This window comes from Odocoileus virginianus, chromosome 20, assembly GCF_023699985.2.
Source record: "Odocoileus virginianus isolate 20LAN1187 ecotype Illinois chromosome 20, Ovbor_1.2, whole genome shotgun sequence".
Lineage (NCBI taxonomy): Eukaryota > Metazoa > Chordata > Mammalia > Artiodactyla > Cervidae > Odocoileus > Odocoileus virginianus.
The window spans coordinates 34,078,854-34,098,490 of record NC_069693.1 but is presented as its reverse complement, the minus strand read 5'-3'; the positions used below and the strand labels follow the sequence as shown (position 1 = coordinate 34,098,490).

The following is a 19,637-nucleotide window of genomic DNA, read 5'->3' as shown; positions in this document are numbered from 1 at the left end:
GTCAAAAGCGTTAGTCACTCGGTTGTGTCCGACTCTTTGTGACCCCATGGACTGTAGCCCACCAGGCTCTTCAGTTCATGGAATTCTCTATGCCAGAATACTGGAGTGGGTAGTTATTCCCTTCTCCAGGGGATCTTCTCAACCCAGGGACTGAACAAGGGTCTCCTGCATTGCAGACAGATTCTTTACTGTCTGAGCCACGGGGGAAGCCCCTAAATATTTATAAAAGTAAATACCAGGCAGCTAAGAACTGCAGTAAGCCTTCACCTATCACCAAAGGAAATCCAGGGTCAAGAACTAGAAGCTTGCTCTCATCCCAGTTCTAAATTCTTACCATTCTCAAAGTAAAAGAGAGGGGCTACTTGCAAAGGTGCCAGTGAGGCCACACTTGTCTAAGGAAAACCTGTACACACTGAAACCCTCAGCCCAAGGCTAAAACCAAACATTCTAACATCGACGTTCAAAATTAATTACTAAATAATTTATTCCTTCTTTCCTTTCTATTCAAATGCACCTGAACACTGAAGGTTAGGTATAGGAGACAGAGACTAAAGGACAGTCCCACACCTTGAGGTCTTTGGAGTAGAGAAGATGATCAAACCAATTATAACAGACTACTAAGTTGACCACATAGAGCCTTGCTGGGGGAAATCCAGGCAGTACCACCATATTTCCCACTTCAACGTAAAGTTGTAGGTGCCCCTGCAATCGGCTCCTTCCGTGTTCGTCTAAGCTGCAATCATATTACCCAAGAGCACATGTCTTCCCGAGGCAGCCCTCATACAACAACACAGATATAAAGGCCAAGCCACCTGGGGCCCCAGGGGACCACTATGATATCCGTTCCAGTTCTCCCTGTGGAGCTGGCCAAGATTCTTACTGAGTTTCCACCACAGTCCTCCTGAATTACCACATGACCCAGCAATTCCATTATTTGGTATATACTCTCAAAATTTAAAATAAACATCCACCCAAAAATTGTAAATGAATGTTGATAGCCATAATATTCACAACAGCCAAAAAGTGGAACCAAACCTAAATATCCATATGCATGCTTCAACATGAATTAACCTTGAAAACTTACCCTAGTGAAAGAAGGCAGAAACAAAATGCCTCATATGGTATGATTCCATTTGTATGAAATGTTCAGAAAGGCAAACCCATGGAGGCACAAAGTAGGTTGGTGGTTGCCAGTGGCTGGAGGGAGGGTGAAATGGAAAGCAACTGCTAATGGATTCAGGTGTTTCCTCTTGGGGTGATACGAACATTCTCGAGTTAGATGGCAATAGCCGAACAACTTTATGAATATACTAAAAACTAGCAAATTTTACATTTTAAAAGGATCAGTTTTATAGTTTGTGAAATATCTCTCACTTTTTTTAAGGCAGAAAATAAAACGGAACAGACTAAAACAAAACAGACCAGATTTCCTAAGTTTCATAGAAAAATCAAAATCTGTGAATCCTAAAATTTTGAAAAAAGGAATGAAGTAAAATCTCTTCTATATATTAAGCTGAAATCACTAGAAATAAGGGGCAAAGTTATTTTTCATGCAGCATACCCACATCAATTTCCAATTTTCTTCACTGTATACTCATTCCTTTAATGATGCTAGTTTACTTACATGCTGTATTTCCTGCTGGCTGGCTCGGTAGTTTTTCTTGGTTAAATTGTCCACCAGGTAGCTGATTTGAGACAAGGCCAGCGAGAGCGAGTCAAGATTCATTGCTGGTTGGGGCGGAAGCAGGCGGCCGAGCCCGGCGCAAAATCACCATTATTCCCCTTTAGTCACCTCAGAGGCAGGCTAACGCTTTCTCTGGAATCAGCCTGTGTCTGCTGTCCGTACAGTGTCTTCAGTTCTTTTTTACCAGGAGCCTTACTCTGTTCTGAAACATGGCACCTGTTTAAAATAAAGAAATTTTTAGTTAGCTAAATTTTTATCAGGATTAAAAAAGGTTAAATAACCATCTCTCCATCTTAAGACCTGAAATACCACTAAGGACCTTTTAAAAAATTATGATGTCTCAACCATTACTGATAAAAAGATGCCAAATTTGAAAAATTAGGTAGGGGCAGTATAAAAAGGAAATATATCCATCCTCTTCAAAAAAGATTGTATTTTTAGCAAGATGTCCTATAACATGAGGCTTCTCTTTTAACAATTTCAATGATAATTTACACTACATCCTTTAGAAGCCACAAGAAAGTATTACCCTAAAATTAGGGCTTGTGGAAAGAAACATTCATCTTGACATTCTCAATCCCTCTTCCCACACTATCTACAACTTATTTACAAGATTCCATTTATTCACCTTACTACTTATGTATTGCTTCAGAATCAGACAGTAGTTTGGTTTTAAAGCTGTATTTTAGGATATATGTTTCACTATTTGAACAGCTGACTTGAAAGTAAATTAAAGGCCCCAGAACCCAAGTTCCTTCCTGCACTGTTCAAACTTTTCAGTAACAGAATTTAGGAAGGAAAGCTCAAAGCAGCAATATAGCTAAAATGACAAGATGCTTATCATTTTATTAATTCCAACCACCTGCTGAATCAGGAACTATTCTATATCACAACACACACAGGACTATTCCATATCACAACCCAACACACCCACACACCCACCCACCCACCCAAGTTTTTAAGAATTCACCAAGCACCACTGCTGATACAAGAATCTTTGAATGCAAGGAGCTGAGCTTATCCACAGCTTCATAATCAGAAATCTGCTCATAACTTCATTACCACCAGAACTTACTATGTAAGGTAAAGGGAATTCATGAAGATTAAAAACCCCCTTGGTAAGGGCATTTAAACCTCTAATAACTTCTTAACAATGTAGAAAAACTACCCTGCTTTGTTCTGTTTTGTTTATACAAAGCAAAGATTCTACCTATGCTATTCTTCTCTACATCTTCCTGGAAAAAAAAAAAAAAACAGTAAGAGAATCTTGGGGATGTGGCAAGGCATTTTTGTTTATTCTAAAGTAATACCATATAAGACGACAAAGATAAACTGATGATATCTATCCATTATATGTAACTAACATGCTTGCTATAAATTCTTAGAGCAAGTTGTTTCCTTCATATTATGATGATGGCATATTTCACCAAGATTGTTAACATTATTAACTGGTACAACCTTTTCTGAAACTCAAATTGGCAATATTTTAAGATGATTTTTGCATTACTCTGGAAACTATAATTTCACCATTAAGACTGTATCTTTTGATGTATATACATCAAGAACTCAAAGGAAATAGATTTTTAGTGAAATACTGTGTATCACAGCAAACAGAAAGTACAGCAAAAAGTAACTGCTTAAATATGAAGAAATACAAGAAGAAATAAATTATGATATATTGAAACAAGGCAGCTGTTAAACAAGAAATGAAGCAAAACTATGGAGGAAAAACACTCATTAAGACAAAAAAAGGGACATAGATGGGAATTCCCTGGCAGGTCAGTGGTAAGAACTCTCACTGCCAAGGCCCAGGTTCATCCCAGGTCAGGGAACTAAGATCCTGCAGGTGGGGGTGAGGACATGAAATTTTTGTTGAGTAAGTATTTAATAGCTACCTCTGAGTAAGAACGTAAAGTGTGGAAGACTGCCCTTTATACCTTCTTTAGTTTCTAACATTGTTTTCTCACAAGTATATATTTTATTTTCCACCTTTCTTTTTCAAAGAAATGTTTAAAGAAAAGTCAAAGAAAAGTGGGGGGAAACCCATCAGAATGGTTGGTAAGTTTAGAATAAGTAGATTACTTGAGATTTTGGTAAAATATCAGCCAAACAAACTAGAGGAAAAATGAACAGAGCTACACATATATACCACTGGTTGTTTGAAGAATCTTCACATCCAAGCTAAACCAGGCAGCTTATATACAAGTCATTTCCAGAAAAAAAATGTCCAAGAAACCATTCAATACCCTCTCAAATTCAAAATACTCGAAGTCAGAAAACCCTTGGCTAAGATGCCTTCAGATAACATTATCATCAAAACTGTGTGAATAAAAGGTTAAAACAAGACCTCTTTATTAAAAATCTAAAATGCTCATTTTGAGGGATTTCTCTGGAAATTCAGTGGTTAGGGCCTATCACTTTCACTGCGTGGTCCCAGGGTCAATCCCTGGTCAGGGAACTAAAGGTCTTGCAAGCTGCGCAGTACAGCCAAATAATAATAACAGTAAAATAAAATGCTTGTTTTTAGTGGCAAGTGTAAGTCAAAGTATTTTTAATTTTTATAAGTTGTGTTCAGTTAAAACTGTATTATTCAAGGTCTTTCCTGGTGGTCTAGTGGTTAAGAATCTGTCTCCCAACGCAGGGAACACACGTTCAATCCCTGGTCAGAGAACTAAGATCCCACACGCCATGGGGCAACTAAGCTCTTGAGCCACAGCTAGAGCACGCGAACATGGCAACTACCAAGACCTCACACTCTGGAGCTGTGCTCTGCAACAAGAGAACCCCTTAGGCTGCAACGAAAACCCAGTGGAGCCAAAAACCCCCCAAAATTTGCATTATTCAAAGTATATTATTCACATGAACAGTAGTTACCTTACACTATATTGTTGTTTAGTTGCTAAGTCGTGTCCAACTCTTTTTGCAACCCCATGGACTGGAGCCCACCCAGCTCCATGGGATTTCCCAGTCAAGACTACTGGAGCAGGTTGTCATTTCCTACTCCAGACGATCTTCCCAATCCAGGGATCGAACCAGCATCTCTCTGCATCTCCTGTCTTGGCAGGTGGATTCTTTACCCTAGCGCCACTTGGGAAGCAGGTTTACCTGTGGTACAGCACAAATCCAGGAAAGCAAGTGTTGACTGACCTTCCAAGAAAATGAATTCCTGCTAACTTTGGCACTTCAAACTGTATCTTCTCTTCTGACATGAGCTCCGTAACAAGGGTTACAACTTTTTCGCATTACTATTTAAAGACTACGAAGGAGGGAGTTCCCTGGCGGTCCAGGGGTTAGGACTTAAGTGTTTCCACTGCCAGAGGCCAGGGTTCAATCCTTGGTCCAGGAACTAAGATCCCAAAGCTGCAAGGCGTGGCCAAAAAAAAAAAAACCAAAAAACTGCAAAGGATAAAAATACCAGTGTAACACACGTTTCAACATGTCAATCTTCATTGCACAAGCAAGTTAATGCATTAAACTAATGCCCAATTGAGCCCTCACTTTATGAGATCTGTTAGTAGGGTGACAACATCATTTATTAACCAAACTTGGATGATTCTGAAAATAAAGGGGTATCATTAACAATTTACATTAAGACAACAGGTATAAACTAGGACATGTGATCACCTTAGCCATCCAGAAGCCTTAGACAAACTGATCTGTCTCTCCAAGATACACTTTTGTTTACCTGTTTCTAAAATGCCATGTCACTGATCTCTTCCTTAGTCTCCTTTACCAGCCCTTCCTCTTCTGACTTCACAGTATTGGAATCTTTGGACTTCTCTGCATTAACTTTCTTGATATACTTCAGTCTTACAGTGTTAAAAACTATATATGGCAATAACTTCTATAAATTCTATCTCCAACCCAAATTTCTCTCATATCTAGGACTGTATTATTTAATTTCCTAATGACACCTCAACTACAACGTGTTTGAAAATAAGCCCCTGGGATTTCCCTGGCAGTGCAGTGGTTAAGATCCGTGCTTCCAGTGAAGGGGCATGGGCTCGATCCCTGTACCTGTCCTCCCTACCTCAGTTGATACCAACTCCAGTAGTTACTCAGGCCAAATTCTTAGATTTCCCATTCACCGTAATCAGTCAAAAAATTCTTTTGGCTCTACTGATAAAATATATGCAGAATTCATTCATTTCTCACCACAGCTATAACCAAGCATCATCATCTCTCACTGGGAATACTATATTAACCTCCTAGTCTCCCTGTTTCCACCCTTGCTCCACACCAGTCTATTCTCAACACAACAAAAAAGACTTTCCAAATATAAAACACTCAGGTCATCCTGTGCTCAAAACCCTCCAATGACTCAGAAAGGAAGCCTGAGCCCTTACAATGGCCTATGAATAAACACAGCTTGAGGGAACCTAGCCACTGGTACCGTCCTAGCCTTCTTCTTCACCCGCCTCTGCTCAGCCCCCGTGAGCTACAATGGCCCCCTTGCTGCTGCTCCGGCGCACTCTTACCTTAGATTCCCCTGCCTGGAACCATCTTCTTCCAGATGCCAGTACGGCTAACTACTTCAAGTCTATACAAATGTCACCTTCCCAGTGAGTACCACCCTGTCAAAATTGCAATCCTCCCCCCACCAGTCTTTTTTTTTCCACATTATATCACCAAACATGGGTAACGTATTTGCCTATCTCTTCAAGGTCCATGAAAGCAGTGATCTTAATTGTTTACTGTTCATCAACTTATTACAAGTACTACATGACACATACAAGGAGTTCACTGCATATCTGAAAAACTATAAACTGAAGCTTAGGATTTTGCACTTATATTCCGACTCTACCAAAAGGTATGACAATCCACTGAAATTTTCCTAGTCAGAAGTACAATCACATGAGAGTAAATAATAGATAATTTTTAATTTAACTGCCTCAGTAGCTGCACTATCAAGTTGTTAAGACCCTTCCAATTAACCTTTAGCATCATAATGTGTATATAAATTGGGTCACAATGTCTTTATAGGCCATCTTTATTGAGATAAGTGCAAAACAATAAAATGTCTTTCAACAGCTTTCCATCAAAATGTTTAGATGTTAAATTATTTCAAGATCACTAAATCTGAGATTCTAAGATACTCCTCAGCTATAAGAGATCTGTGGCCCAAAAGCATTTCATGTGCATGCATACGCAGTGCCTAGCTTTGGTCTCCATATGTATCAGGGACTCAAATTGCTAAATAATTACTAACTTCAGGGACTTCTCTGGTGATGGCAGTGGCTAAGACTCCACACTCCCAACGCAGGGGGCCCAGGTTCAATCCTTGGTCAGGGAACTAGATCCCACATGCTGCAATTAACAGTTTGCAGGCCACAAGTAAGAATTTGAATGCTGCAACTAAAAAAGATCTCAAATGCCACAACTAGAAGATTCCATATGCTGCAACAAAGATTGTAGATCCCACATGTTGCCAACTAAGACTGGGTACAGCCAAATAAACAGCAAATTAATTTTTTTTAAAAATCTAGCAAGGATAAAAGAAATCTACCACGGATACGGCTATGTAAAGATTAAAACAGCAACTCTGGAAGACAAAGATTGTTTAAGTGCATTCTTGGTATTTTTCCTAATATTAAAGATATTAGAAACTATATATGTATATATTACATATGTATATATACTGCTCAAAGTATACATGTAAATTGTCTCTAGTATCTTTTTTTTCTCTAGTATCTTTTATACACACACACACACACACAGAGCAGTAAAAGGATTATCTACCTACATACAACGGAATCCCACCCAAATGTGAAATAGATATTTAAAATGTAGTTTTGCTACAAACATCCACCACACAGTGCAGAATGAAGAAAAGTTTCTAAAATGGCACGTAGAAGTCCAACTTATATAAAATTATTTCACATTTTAACTGAAAAACACTACACAATATTACAAATTGTTTCCTGAACATCCAATCTAAGGAATACCAGGCAGTTGTGGTTTACAGCTAATCCTTTAAGTGTTAACATAGAAGAATATTCATTACACTGAGTGAGAAGCTGCAGTACTATGAACAGCATGATGCCATCGCATAAACACACCTATGTTTACATGTGCAGAGAAAACAAGCTATAGATTAACAGAGATTACAGAGAGGCTTTCATTTAAAATTCCACTTTTAAAACGTCCACAAGAAATCTATACACTTCACACATGTAACATAACATATACACAATATTATTCACTGCAATATTTATCATAGCAAAGAAATGGCCATGAGTTGGTGACTGGAGAATAAACATCTCGGATAATGTACAAAGTATTCTACTCTAAGTTTAAAGCTTTAATTCCTATAAATGCTACTTTTTATTTTGTATATATGCACACATAAACACAGTTGCTTTTTTTTTTTTTTTTTTGCAAAAATACATAGAAAGATCAGCCATTAACTAATAAAAAGCTACTTATGCTGGAGTGGGTGAGAAGTGGGTAGTAGACACAGGAATCAGAACAAAGTTCACTGATTATACCTTTTATATGGTTTTGACTTTTGAACCATTATTTACATGTTTGATATTTAATAAGAAAAAAACTAACACAAAGAATAAATGAACCTGAGTATCAAGCTGATAGAACACAGTAAAAACAAATATTTCAACTAACACAGTATCCTGAACATCCTTGATATAGAGTGGGATATATTTTTAAGGACAGAAAGAAATCAAAGAAATCTTACAGTTAGCAGTAATACTTTATTGCAATTTTAAGCTACATTTATGTATTACTGGATACAGCAAATAAATGAATAGGAATCCAGAATGAGTACAGATCAATGTAGTAAAGATCAAAGTTTGGTTTGACAGAAAACACCAAAATTCTATAAAGCAATTATTCTTCAATTAAAAAGTAAATTTTTTAAAAAGATAAAAGCTTAAAAAACCTGAAATATTTTATTTGAAATGTAAGTATCAACAGGAACTCATTTGAAAAGTTTCTGGGACTTCTATGGTGGCCTAGTGGTTGAAGACTCCATTCTCCCAACAAAGGGGGCCCAAGGTTCAACCCTTGGTCAGGAAACTAAGTCCCACAGGCTGCAAACTAAAACCTCCTGCCACTAGGTCTTAACTAAGACCCACATACCACTAAGACCTAGTGCAGCCAAATAAACACAAATTTCCTGAGTCTAATAAACTATATTAGATTGTACAATGAAAACTACAAGACTTTGTTGAAAGCAAGCATCAGAAAAACAATAGTAATAAACACAGGAAGGAAAGTGTTACTTAATACTGTTAAAATGTCCATGCAACCCAAAGCCATCAATAAATTCAACACAGTATCAAAATTCCAATGGTCTTTTTCATAGAAAAAAAAAAAAATTCTAAAATTCGTATGTAACCCAAAGGATCCTGAACAGCCAAGGCAATCATAAAAAAGAACAAAATCAGGCCACAACAAACTCAAAAGCTTCAGTATAACAAAAAAAATAAAATGAAAAGACAACCTATAGAATGGAGAATATCTGCAAACCATGTATCAAGAGGTTAATATCCAAAGTTTATAAAGAACTCATACAATTCAGTAAGAAAAACAAATATGACTTAAAAAAAATATTTAGGCTGTGGGAGTTCTTTGTTGCAGCATCTGAAATCTAGTTTCCCAGGCTGAACCCCCACCCCTGCACTGGGAGCTCTGAGTTTCAGCCACTGGACCACCAGGTAAGCCCCAAATCTGATTTTAAAACAAGCAGAGGAGCTAGGTGGACAAAGAAGACACCAAAACAGCTAGCCAACAGTCAGAGTGCGAAGCATTGCTAATCCTTGGGGGAAATGCAAATCAAAACCAGGGCATCACCTCACATCTATAAGGATGGCTATCAACAGGAAGACAAGAAGGGTGAGCAAGGATGTGGAGAAAAGAGAAGCCCTGTATACTGCTGGTGGAATTATAAACTTGTTCAGCCACTATAGAGAACAATGTAGAGGTTCCTCAAGATATTAAAAATAAAACAACCATACAATCCAACAATCTCACTTGCATATACATCCAAAAGTAATGAAAACAGGTTATTAAAGAGATATTTGTATCCTGTGTTTACTGCAGCATTATTCACAACAGCCAATATGGAAATAACTAAGTTTCTTGTCAATGGACAAACATGAAGATGTAGTACATACAGTGGATCCTTGAAAGACACAGGCTTGAACTGAGTGGGTCCACCAAACAAAGGTTTCACAAAGGTTTTTACACTAAGTATGTACTATGGCACTATATGATCAGTGGCTGGATGCCAAACTGCACATACTGAGACCAACTACAAAGTTATATGTGGGAATTCATGCCCCTAATTCCATAATCATTCAAGGGTCAACTCTGTATACAATGGACTTCTCTTCAGCCATGAGGGGGAAAAAATATCCTGCCATTTGTCACAATGTGGTTGGGTCTGAAAACATTATGCTAAGTGAGATAAGTCAAAGACTATGACTTCCCTTCTATGTGGAATCTTTTAAAAAAAAAAAAGAGACCAGGAAGAGCATTTTATAATGATAAAGCCTGTAATTCACCATGACGATATAAAATTATTAATATACAGCAACCATATTCATAAAGAAGAAGCTATAGTATTTGCAAGAAAAATGTAAAGAAATGTTAATAAAAGTTAATGGAATTTTTATGAAAAAAAAAAAAAAAACCAAAAACTACCATCAAACGTATACAGAGAACCGATAACTGGGTGATGGTTGCCAGAGGTGTATGCATTAAGTATGTGAAGGTGGTCAAAAGGTACAAGTTTCCAGTTACAAAGTTTAAGTCCTGGGGATATAATATACAACATGCTGACTATAGTGATTAATAGAATAAATCTGAGAAGTCAGGAAAAAAGGAAAAAACAAATTTAACAACTATATGTAATAATAAACATTTAGATTTGTGATCATTTTTAAATATATGCAAATTCCAAATCATTTTGATGTATGCCTGAAATGATTATGTTAAGTATAACTCAATAAAAAATAAGGTAAAATGTTTAAAAAAAAACCAAACTTGAAAAAGAATAGTGGAATGGTGGTTACCAGGGGGTGAGGGAATGTATGTTTAAAAGGTACATACTTGCAACTAGCAAATAAGTCCAAGAGATCTGATACACAGTACAGTGATTATGGACAACAAAACTGTATAATAAACATTAAACTTATTAAGATAGTAATTGTTCTCACCATAAGAAGAAATAATTATATGATGTTGACAGATGTATCAGCTAACATTACAAAGGTAATCATACTACATTATAAATGTAACAAACCAATATGTTATACACCTTAAACTTACAATGTTATGTATCAATTCTGTCTCAATTTCTAAAAAGCCCTAGAAACAATGATACCCCAGAAGCAATGAGCTCATCTTCTGGATCTTGGTTTCTAAATACTAAGAAGAATCAAGATTCCTTGGAGATATGACTAATTCCAGGATTTTTAAACAAGGAAGACACAAGGTGAGTTTGGATCATCCCGTGACAAAAATGGGAAACACTCAGAAGTTTCCAGCGGATAATGTCAGAAAGACACAAGAGCCAATTAAAAGGACTGTTACTAATGCTAGGTCTATTTGAGCACCAGAAGGGACTTATGAACAATGCTTCTATAATTTACCACAAATGCCACATCACTTAGAAATGCTTAAGGGAACAGAACATGGAACACACATTTCTGAATCCACACTGGTGATCAAATTTACTTTTGGCAGCCACAAATTTATGAATTCTAAGTCCTTCATGTGTGCAGATGAGAATAAAATCCAAACACAGTTAAGCATTCTGACATAATTAGAAGATTAAATGAAAATATGTTATCTAACCTGTAACTGCAGTAAGCTACTATGTGTAAAAGTTCCTTCCAATAAATCACAGGGTAAAAAAAAAAAATTACCTATGACTGTAACACAGGGAATGAGAATTCCTGAATCCATGATTACACTTAAAGAGGAAGGCTAAGACGTACCTCGTACAGAAAGGTGCTGGCTAACAAATTTTAAAAGTACAGAAGATTAAGTTACCATTTTGTAATACCCCGGCCCAGTATAAAAACCGATTCAGGCAAGAATCACCAAGAGTACAGGGCTTCCCGAGGGGCTCAGCGATAAAGCATCTGCCTGCAATGCAGGAAATGCGGGTTTGATTCCTGGGTCAGGAAAATCCCAGAGAAGGAAATGGCAACCCACTCCAGTCTTCTCACCCAGAAAATCCCATGGACAGAGTAGTCTGGCAGGCTATGCAGTCCGTGGGGTCGTAAAGAGTGGAACACAACTGAGCATTCACACAAACATGTGCCAAAAAGTCTTAATTTGTAGCAGATAAATGCTGAAACATTTGTGATCAAATACTTCAGTAAAAATATAGAAATGTAGAGAAAATAAACATGGCAGAATGTTAACCTGAATCTAGGAAGATGTTACAGGGTTGTTCACTGTACTGTTCTTTTTTCTGTACATGTGAAAAGTTAGCTAAGTCGCTCAGTCGTGTCCAACTCTTTGCGATCCCGTGGACTGTAGCCCACCAGGCTCCTCTGTCCATGGGATTCTCCAGGCAAGAATACTCGAGTGGGTTGCCATTTCCAAGAATTTTTCTTAACAAAACTGGGGATTACCTTCATAATTAAAAGTAGGAATTATTAGCACATGATGAGATTTCCAAAAACTGACTTTGCACTCATTGTATTTAAATTTTTACTAGTATATGGTAATTTTTACAAAGTAAAAAATTTAAGGTAAGTTTAAGCAATTATTTTTAAAAATTCAAAATTTAAAGTCATTAAGACCTGTAACTACATGTAACAAAAGGATAAATGACCTTGAATAAGTGACTGAACATATATGCTTCCCCCTCTCCCCATTTGTAAAATTGGGCCTCAGCTATACTGTGTGTGTGTGTGTATCTGCAGTATTCAAAATTCCTGAATTCCTAGGGCTTCCCTGAATGGCTCAGTGGTAAAGAATTTGCCTGCCAATGATGCACGAGACATGGGTTCAACCCCTAATTCCGGGAGATCCCACCTGTCAAGGAACAATTAAGTCCATTTGCCACAACTACTGAGCCTGTACACTCACTCACTCTCCAGTAGCTCAGCTGTGTTTGACTCCTTGCGGAGTGCATGGACTGTAGCCCACCAGGTTCCTCTGACTGTGGAATTTTCCAGGCAAGAATACTGGAGTGGGTTGCCATTTCTTCCTCCAGGGGATCTTCCCAACCCAGGGATGGAATCCCCATCTGTACCTGCAAGTGGATTCTTTACCACTGCACCACCTCTCAGCTACACCGAAGCTTTCCCAAAAGGGTTTATCTTTAAGGGGTAGAAGGTATAGCAGAGAGAAGGATCTCCTAAGCACTCATGGGAACAACGGAAGGTGCCCATCCCAAGCACAGTAGATGATGCTCTTTCACCTCAACATCAGCTTTAACAACTAACTGAAAAGTAAGCAACTGTCAATCTTTTCAGCGGAGCTGCTGGAGAAGGTTACATACCACATGCCAAGAAGGGTAGACAGGCAGACCAAGCTGTGACTGACTGGTCTCAGCGATGATATGGTGAAGCTGAGTTGTTGGCTCCTGACAGGAGCAACTGAAACCCTTAAATCTCTTGTCTTCTCTGTTCAAATGGCATTCAAGACAGCTGCAATGCTGCTATGCACACAAACTCTCAAATTGAAGCTACATCTTTACATTTACATCGTTGTTTTTAATGTTGGGCTCAAAATACATTCACATTTTTCTAAAAGTCAGTACTAAATAAAAAGGACAAGCCTTTATCTTTAAGCACTTTAACAAAATTTTTGAATGTCTTGAAAAAAATGCTCTGAATGTATCATATATTTATGCGAATGAAACTTCTTGCTGATGATGATTGTCAATAATTTGGAGATTATTAAAGTATGTGTAGCTCTTTCAAGCATAAAACCAACATAAATCTTACTAGAGAAACAAGATCAAGTTCATTAAACTTTGAAAATATTTTTAATTGGAAAGTTTCACTATTATTATTCCTTATTTTATCAGGATTATACAAAATGTCAAATGATTCTTTTGCAGTTTATTCCATTATACTATACCATAAGAATCATCTTCTAGAGATGGTCTTCCTATTAATTCACTGCTGAGCCTAACCATATACCATATGCATACTTTAGATGCTACAGAAAACACAAAAATAAACACTGATCTCAAGGGGCTTAACAAAATACAGAATTTACTGCAACGCTTGCAACAAGGCAACTGTATGTAAGGAGTGGGAAGGGGAAAAAAAGCAGTATTTAAAATGTTGATTCCTGGGGCTTCCCTGGTGGCTCAGTGGTAAAGAATCTGCCTGCCAATGCAGGAGACATGGGTTCAATCCCTCATTCAGAAAGATCCCACATGTCGAGAAACAAGTCAGTCCATCTGCCACAGCTATTGAGCCTGTGCTCTAGAGCCCAGGAGGTGCAACTACTGAGCCCACGTGCCGCAACAGAAGCCCACACACCCCAGAGCCTACGCTCCACACAGGAGAAGCCACCACACTGAGAAGACTGCACACCACAACTAGAGAGTAGCCTGCACATCAAAGTAGACCCAGCACAGCCAAAAATAAATAAAATTCTTTTTTAAAAAGCTGATTCCTGGGAATTCCCTGGCAGTCCAGTGGTTAGGACTCCAAGATTTCACTGCTGTGGGCCCAGGTTCAGTCCCTCATCAAGGAACTAAGATCGTGCAAGCTGCATGGCATGGCCAAAAATGATGATTCCTAAGCATCACCTTACACCAAGAGTCAAAATCTTTGGGGAAAGAGAACAGAACACTGCTTTTTAAATTCTGGAGATGGTTTTTGTGAATTTTAAAGTTACAAAACCACAGATTTTACAAATAGCTCTGGGATTAGTTTAAGAAAAGTATAACTTGAGGCCTCGGAGTCGCCTCCGCCAGCGCCATCGCCATAGCCACGGCCAGTCAGTCGCAGGGCATCCAGCAGCTGCTCCAGGCGGAGAAACGGGCCGCCGAGAACGTGTCTGAGGCCCGCAAGCGAAAGAACCGGAGGTTGAAGCAGGCCAAGGAAGAAGCCCAGGCTGAAGTTGAGCAGTACTGCCTGCAGAGGGAGAAGGAGCTCAAGGCCAAGGAAGCTGCGGCTCTGGGATCCCAGGGCAGTTGCATCACTGAAGTAGAGGACGACACCCAGGAGAAGATGACCATCCTTCAGACCTACTTCCGGCAGAATAGGGATGAAGTCTTGGATAACCTCTTGGCCTTTGTCTGCGACATCCGGCCAGAAATCCATGAGAACTACCGCATAAATGGATAGAGGGAGAAGAAAAGTGCCTGTTCCGTGGATTGGCGTTTTGAATGCCTTCATGGAATGTGAGGTTTCATTTAGCAAGGCTTGAGTTATATCTTATGAAAAGGCATTAAAATATTTCTGTGCATTATATAGTAGGTCCCTTCACTTTTTGCAGAATCGAAAACGTAGATTCTTTGTACAGGCTTAGAGCTTATCCAAAGATTATATTTGTTTACCTCATATTTCTTAGAAATTTAGTGGATATATGCTGTGTGTTTTCTATGCCTTTTCACTCAAGCAGCATATTATCAACGCTGACTTTTCTTTCTTAGATAGTTTTTAAAAACCCAATTTTCTTAAGAAAGAAAGGGATTAAAATGTTTTTTTCCCTAAATCTTTCTTGAAGGTCAGGGGCTTTATCTATGAAAAAGTAGTAAATAGTTATTTGTGACCCACATGAAACAGCAGCCAGCCTTAAAATAGTCCTTTCCAGCCAAGGATTAGAATAATGGGTCCTAGTGTTGGGCTGCTCTTAGTTTCTTTTATTCAAACTGACTAGATGGTAGAGTTCACTAACTTGTTACATGTTACTACTTGGTGTACTGATATTGTACTGATAATCACTGAAAAGTAAAGACTGTTGCGTTCCCTCCTCAAAAAAAAAAAAAAAGTATAACTTGACACAGTCTGTTGTTTTAACATAAGGAAAGTCCCTCCCACTGATTCCTTTTTTGGCTACACCAGAGACATCTCTGTAAAGATAACTTGGTTATTCACAGCAGAGGCCAGCAACCTTCATAGCATCATCTAACTTGCTTGTTCCAGGTTTAAATATGGTCATCAATAGGTATTTTGAGTTCAGTTAAGTCGCTCAGTCGTGTCCGACTCTTTGCGACCCCATGAATCGCAGCACACCAGGCCTGCCTGTCCATCACCAACTCCCAGAGTTTACTCAAACTCATGCCCATTGAGTTGGTGATGCCATCCAGCCCCATCTCATCCTCCGTCGCCCCTTCTCCTCCTGCCCCCAATCCTTCCCAGCATCAAGGTCTTTTCCAATGAGTCAACTCTTCGCATGAGGTGGTCGAAGTATTGGGAGTTTCAGCTTCAACATCAGTCCTTCCAATGAATACCCAGGACTGATCTCTTTTGGATGGACTGGTTGGATCTCCTTGCAGTCCAAGGGACTCTCAAGAGTCTTCTCCAACACCACAGTTCAAGAGCATCAATTTTTTGGCGCTCAGCTTTCTTCACAGTCCAATCTCACATCCATATAGGACCACTGAAAAAACCATAGCCTTGACTAGACGGGCCTTTGTTGGCAAAGTAATATCTCTGCTTCTTAATATGCTATCTAGGTTGGTTTGGCCCGAGGTCAGGGGTGGCGGCCGAGAGGAGCAAGCCACCCCCCCCCCCGCCCCGCCGTCCAAGGAGAAGCGGCTGCGCGGTTGCAAGAGGGCCGAGAGGAGCTACTCCACATTCAACGTCAGGAGGGGCAGTCATGAGGAGATACCCCTCATCCAAAGTAAGGAGTAGCTGCTGTGCCTTGCTGGAGCAGCTGTGAAGAGATACCCCACTTCCAAGGTAAGAGAAACTCAAGTAAGAGGGTAGGTGTTGCGAGAAGGCATCAGAGGGCAGACATACTAAAACCATAATCATAGAAAACGAGCCAATCTGATCACAGGACCACAGTCTTGTCTAACTCAATGAAACTAAGCCAGGCCATGTGTGGCCACTCAAGACAGTCGGGTCATGGTGAAGAGGTCTGACAGAATGTGGTCCACTGGAGAAGGGAATGGCAAACCACTTCTGTATTCTTGCCTTGAGAACCCCATGAACAGTATGAAAAGGCAAAATGATAGGATACTGAAAGAGGAACTCTCCAGGTTGGTAGGTGCCCAATATGCTACTGGAGATCAGTGGAGAAGTAACTCCAGAAAGAATGAAGGGATGGAGTCAAAGCAAAAACAATATCCAGTTTTGGATGTGACTGGTGATAGAAGCAAGGTCTGATGCTATAAAGAGCAATATTGCATAGGAACCTGCAATGTTAGGTCCATCAATCAAGGCAAATTGGAAGTGGTCAAACAAGAGATGACAAGAGTGAACACCGACATTCTAGGAATCAGCAAACTAAAATGGACTGGAATGGGTGACTTTAACTCAGATGACCATTATATCTACCACTGTGGGCACGAATCCCTCAGAAGAAATGGGAGTAGCCATCATGGTACTTTGAGAAGCCGCCCGCAAAAAAGCCAAACAGACTAGGCCCAAGGCTACCAGGTTTATTGAACGCCCAACTTCCACTATTAAAAACACACAGAATTTTTGCACAACAAAGGAAACTATAAGCAAGGTGAAAAGACAGCCCTCAGATTGGGAGAAAATAATAGCAAACGAAGCAACAGACAAAGGGTTAATCTCAAAAATATACAAGCAACTCCTCCAGCTCAACTCCAGAAAAATAAATGACCCAATCAAAAAATGGGCCAAAGAACTAAACAGACATTTCTCCAAGGAAGACATACAGATGGCAAAAAAACACATGAAAAGATGCTCAACATCACTCATTACCAGAGAAATGCAAATCAAAACCACAATGAGGTACCATTACACGCCAGTCAGGATGGCTGCTATCCAAAAGTCTACAAGCAATGAATGCTGGAGAGGGTGTGGAGAAAAGGGAACCCTCTTACACTGTTCGTGGGAATGCAAATTAGTACAGCCACTATGGAAAACAGTGTGGAGATTTCTTAAAAAGCTGGAAATAGAACTGCCATATGACCCAGCAATCCCACTTCTGGGCATACACACCAAGGAAACCAGATCTGAAAGAGACACGTGCACCCCAATGTTCATCGCAGCACTGTTTATAATAGCCAGGACATGGAAGCAACCTAGATGCCCATCAGCAGACAAATGGATGAGGAAGCTGTGGTACATATACACCATGGAATATTACTCAGCCATTAAAAAGAATTCATTTGAATCAGTTCTAATGAGATGGATGAAACTGGAGCCCATTATACAGAGCGAAGTAAGCCAGAAAGATAAAGACCATTACAGTATACTAACACATATATATGGACTTTAGAAAGATGGTAACGATAACCCTATATGCAAAACAGAAAAAGAGACTCAGATGTATAGAACAGACTTGTGGACTCTGGGAGAAGGTGAGGGTGGGATGTTTCAAGAGAACAGCATCGAAACATGTATATTATCTAGGGTGAAACAGATCACCAGCCCAGGTTGGGTGCATGAGACAAGTGCTCGGGCCTGCTACACTGGGAAGACCCAGAGGGATCAGGTGGAGAGGGAGGTGGGAGGGGGGACCGGGATGGGGAATACATGTAAATCTATGGCTAATTCATTTCAATGTATGACAAAAACCACTGCAATGATGTAAAGTAATTAGCCTCCAACTAATAAAAATAAATGGAGAAAAAAAAAACACACACAGAATTCTTAGGTATACTCTATTAATACCAAAGTCTGACCTTGAAAATTCTTCTCTTTTTTTTAAGGCTCTGCCTGTGATAGGCTTTTTTAAATCAGAGAATAACTGCTTTACAATATTGTGTTAGTTTCTGCCATGAATCAACATGAATCAGTCATAGATACATATATGTCCCCTCCCTCTTGAACTCCCATCCCACCCCTCCAGGTTGTCACAGAACACCAGTTAGCATCATTTGGCAAATTCCCACTGGCTATTTACATATGGTAGCTAACTCATTAGAAAAGACCCTGATGCTGAGAAAGACTGAAGGCAGGAGAAGGGGACGAGAGAGGACAAGATGGTTGGATGGCATCATCAACTCAATGGACATGAGTTTGAGCAGGCTCCAGATGATGGACAGGGAGGCCTGGAAAGCAGCAGTCCATGGGGTGGCAAACAATCAGATAGCACTGAACAAAGGTTTGTTTCAACGTTACTCTTTGAACTGTCTCCCTCTCCTTCCCTAACTGTGTCTACAAATCTGTTACCTTAACTAAGTCTTTAAAAGTACTGACTAAAAGAGGCTGAGTTGAGCTTTCTTTTCTCATTCCTTTCCTTCAATTATGAAAATGTTCTCCAACTGCACAGTTCAATATGGCAGCTACGAACATGCGGCTACTGAAATGTGACTAGGGACCAAAAGGCTGAATTTCTAAAATTTTATTTAATTTTAACTCATCTTAGTACAAAATTAGGGACTTCCGCAGCAGTCCACCCGTTAAAATTCTACACTTCAAATGCAGGGGGCTCACGTTCGATCCCTGGTTGGGAAACTAAGTATCTGTGCTGCATTATGCCGTATGTGGGCAGTGCTACCACACTGGACAAAGCTGTGAAGTCCTATGGCCCATATGAATCAGGGTAAGTATCTACTCTAGCATCCAGAAGCAACCAGTACTAATTTTCCCAGATGTCCCACTTTCACTTTGGTTTCCTTAAGAGAGCTCACTTCATGACCAACTAAACCCTTATTGTTGTTGTTCAGTTGCTAAGTTGAGTCCAACTCTTTTCGATCCCATGCACTGTAGCCTGCCAGGCTCTTCTGTGCAATGGATTTTCCCGGCAAGAATACTGGAGTTGCCATTTCCTTCTGCAGGGGAGCTTCCCGATCCAGGGATCAAACCCACCCTAACTTAAAATATATCCTGATTTAATATTTCTCCAGTAGGCAGGGACTCTAGGT

At 39.4% G+C, this 19,637-nt stretch overlaps 2 protein-coding genes across 14 annotated transcripts in view; one reads left to right on the top strand and one right to left on the bottom strand.

Moving 5' to 3' along the window:
• CNOT1 (CCR4-NOT transcription complex subunit 1) overlaps window positions 1-19,637 on the bottom strand; it is an 85,736-nt gene that overhangs the window by 54,260 nt on the left and 11,839 nt on the right. For 12 of the 13 annotated variants that reach the window (XM_020890702.2, XM_070451215.1, XM_070451214.1 and 9 more), the window contains exon 2: window positions 1,625-1,900. In XM_020890702.2, coding sequence (XP_020746361.1) covers window positions 1,625-1,726 — 102 coding nt within the window. In that variant the 5' untranslated portion in view covers window positions 1,727-1,900. Of the gene's footprint in view, window positions 1-1,624; window positions 1,901-4,558; window positions 4,705-19,637 lie in introns of those variants that run through there. The other variant, XM_070451211.1, reaches the window with a different exon arrangement.
• LOC110135587 (V-type proton ATPase subunit G 1) lies at window positions 14,055-14,986 on the top strand. Its single transcript, XM_070451887.1, has 2 exons — window positions 14,055-14,068; window positions 14,601-14,986. The coding sequence occupies exons 1-2, from the start codon at window positions 14,055-14,057 to the stop codon at window positions 14,971-14,973; spliced, it is 387 nt and encodes a 128-aa protein (XP_070307988.1). The 3' UTR covers window positions 14,974-14,986.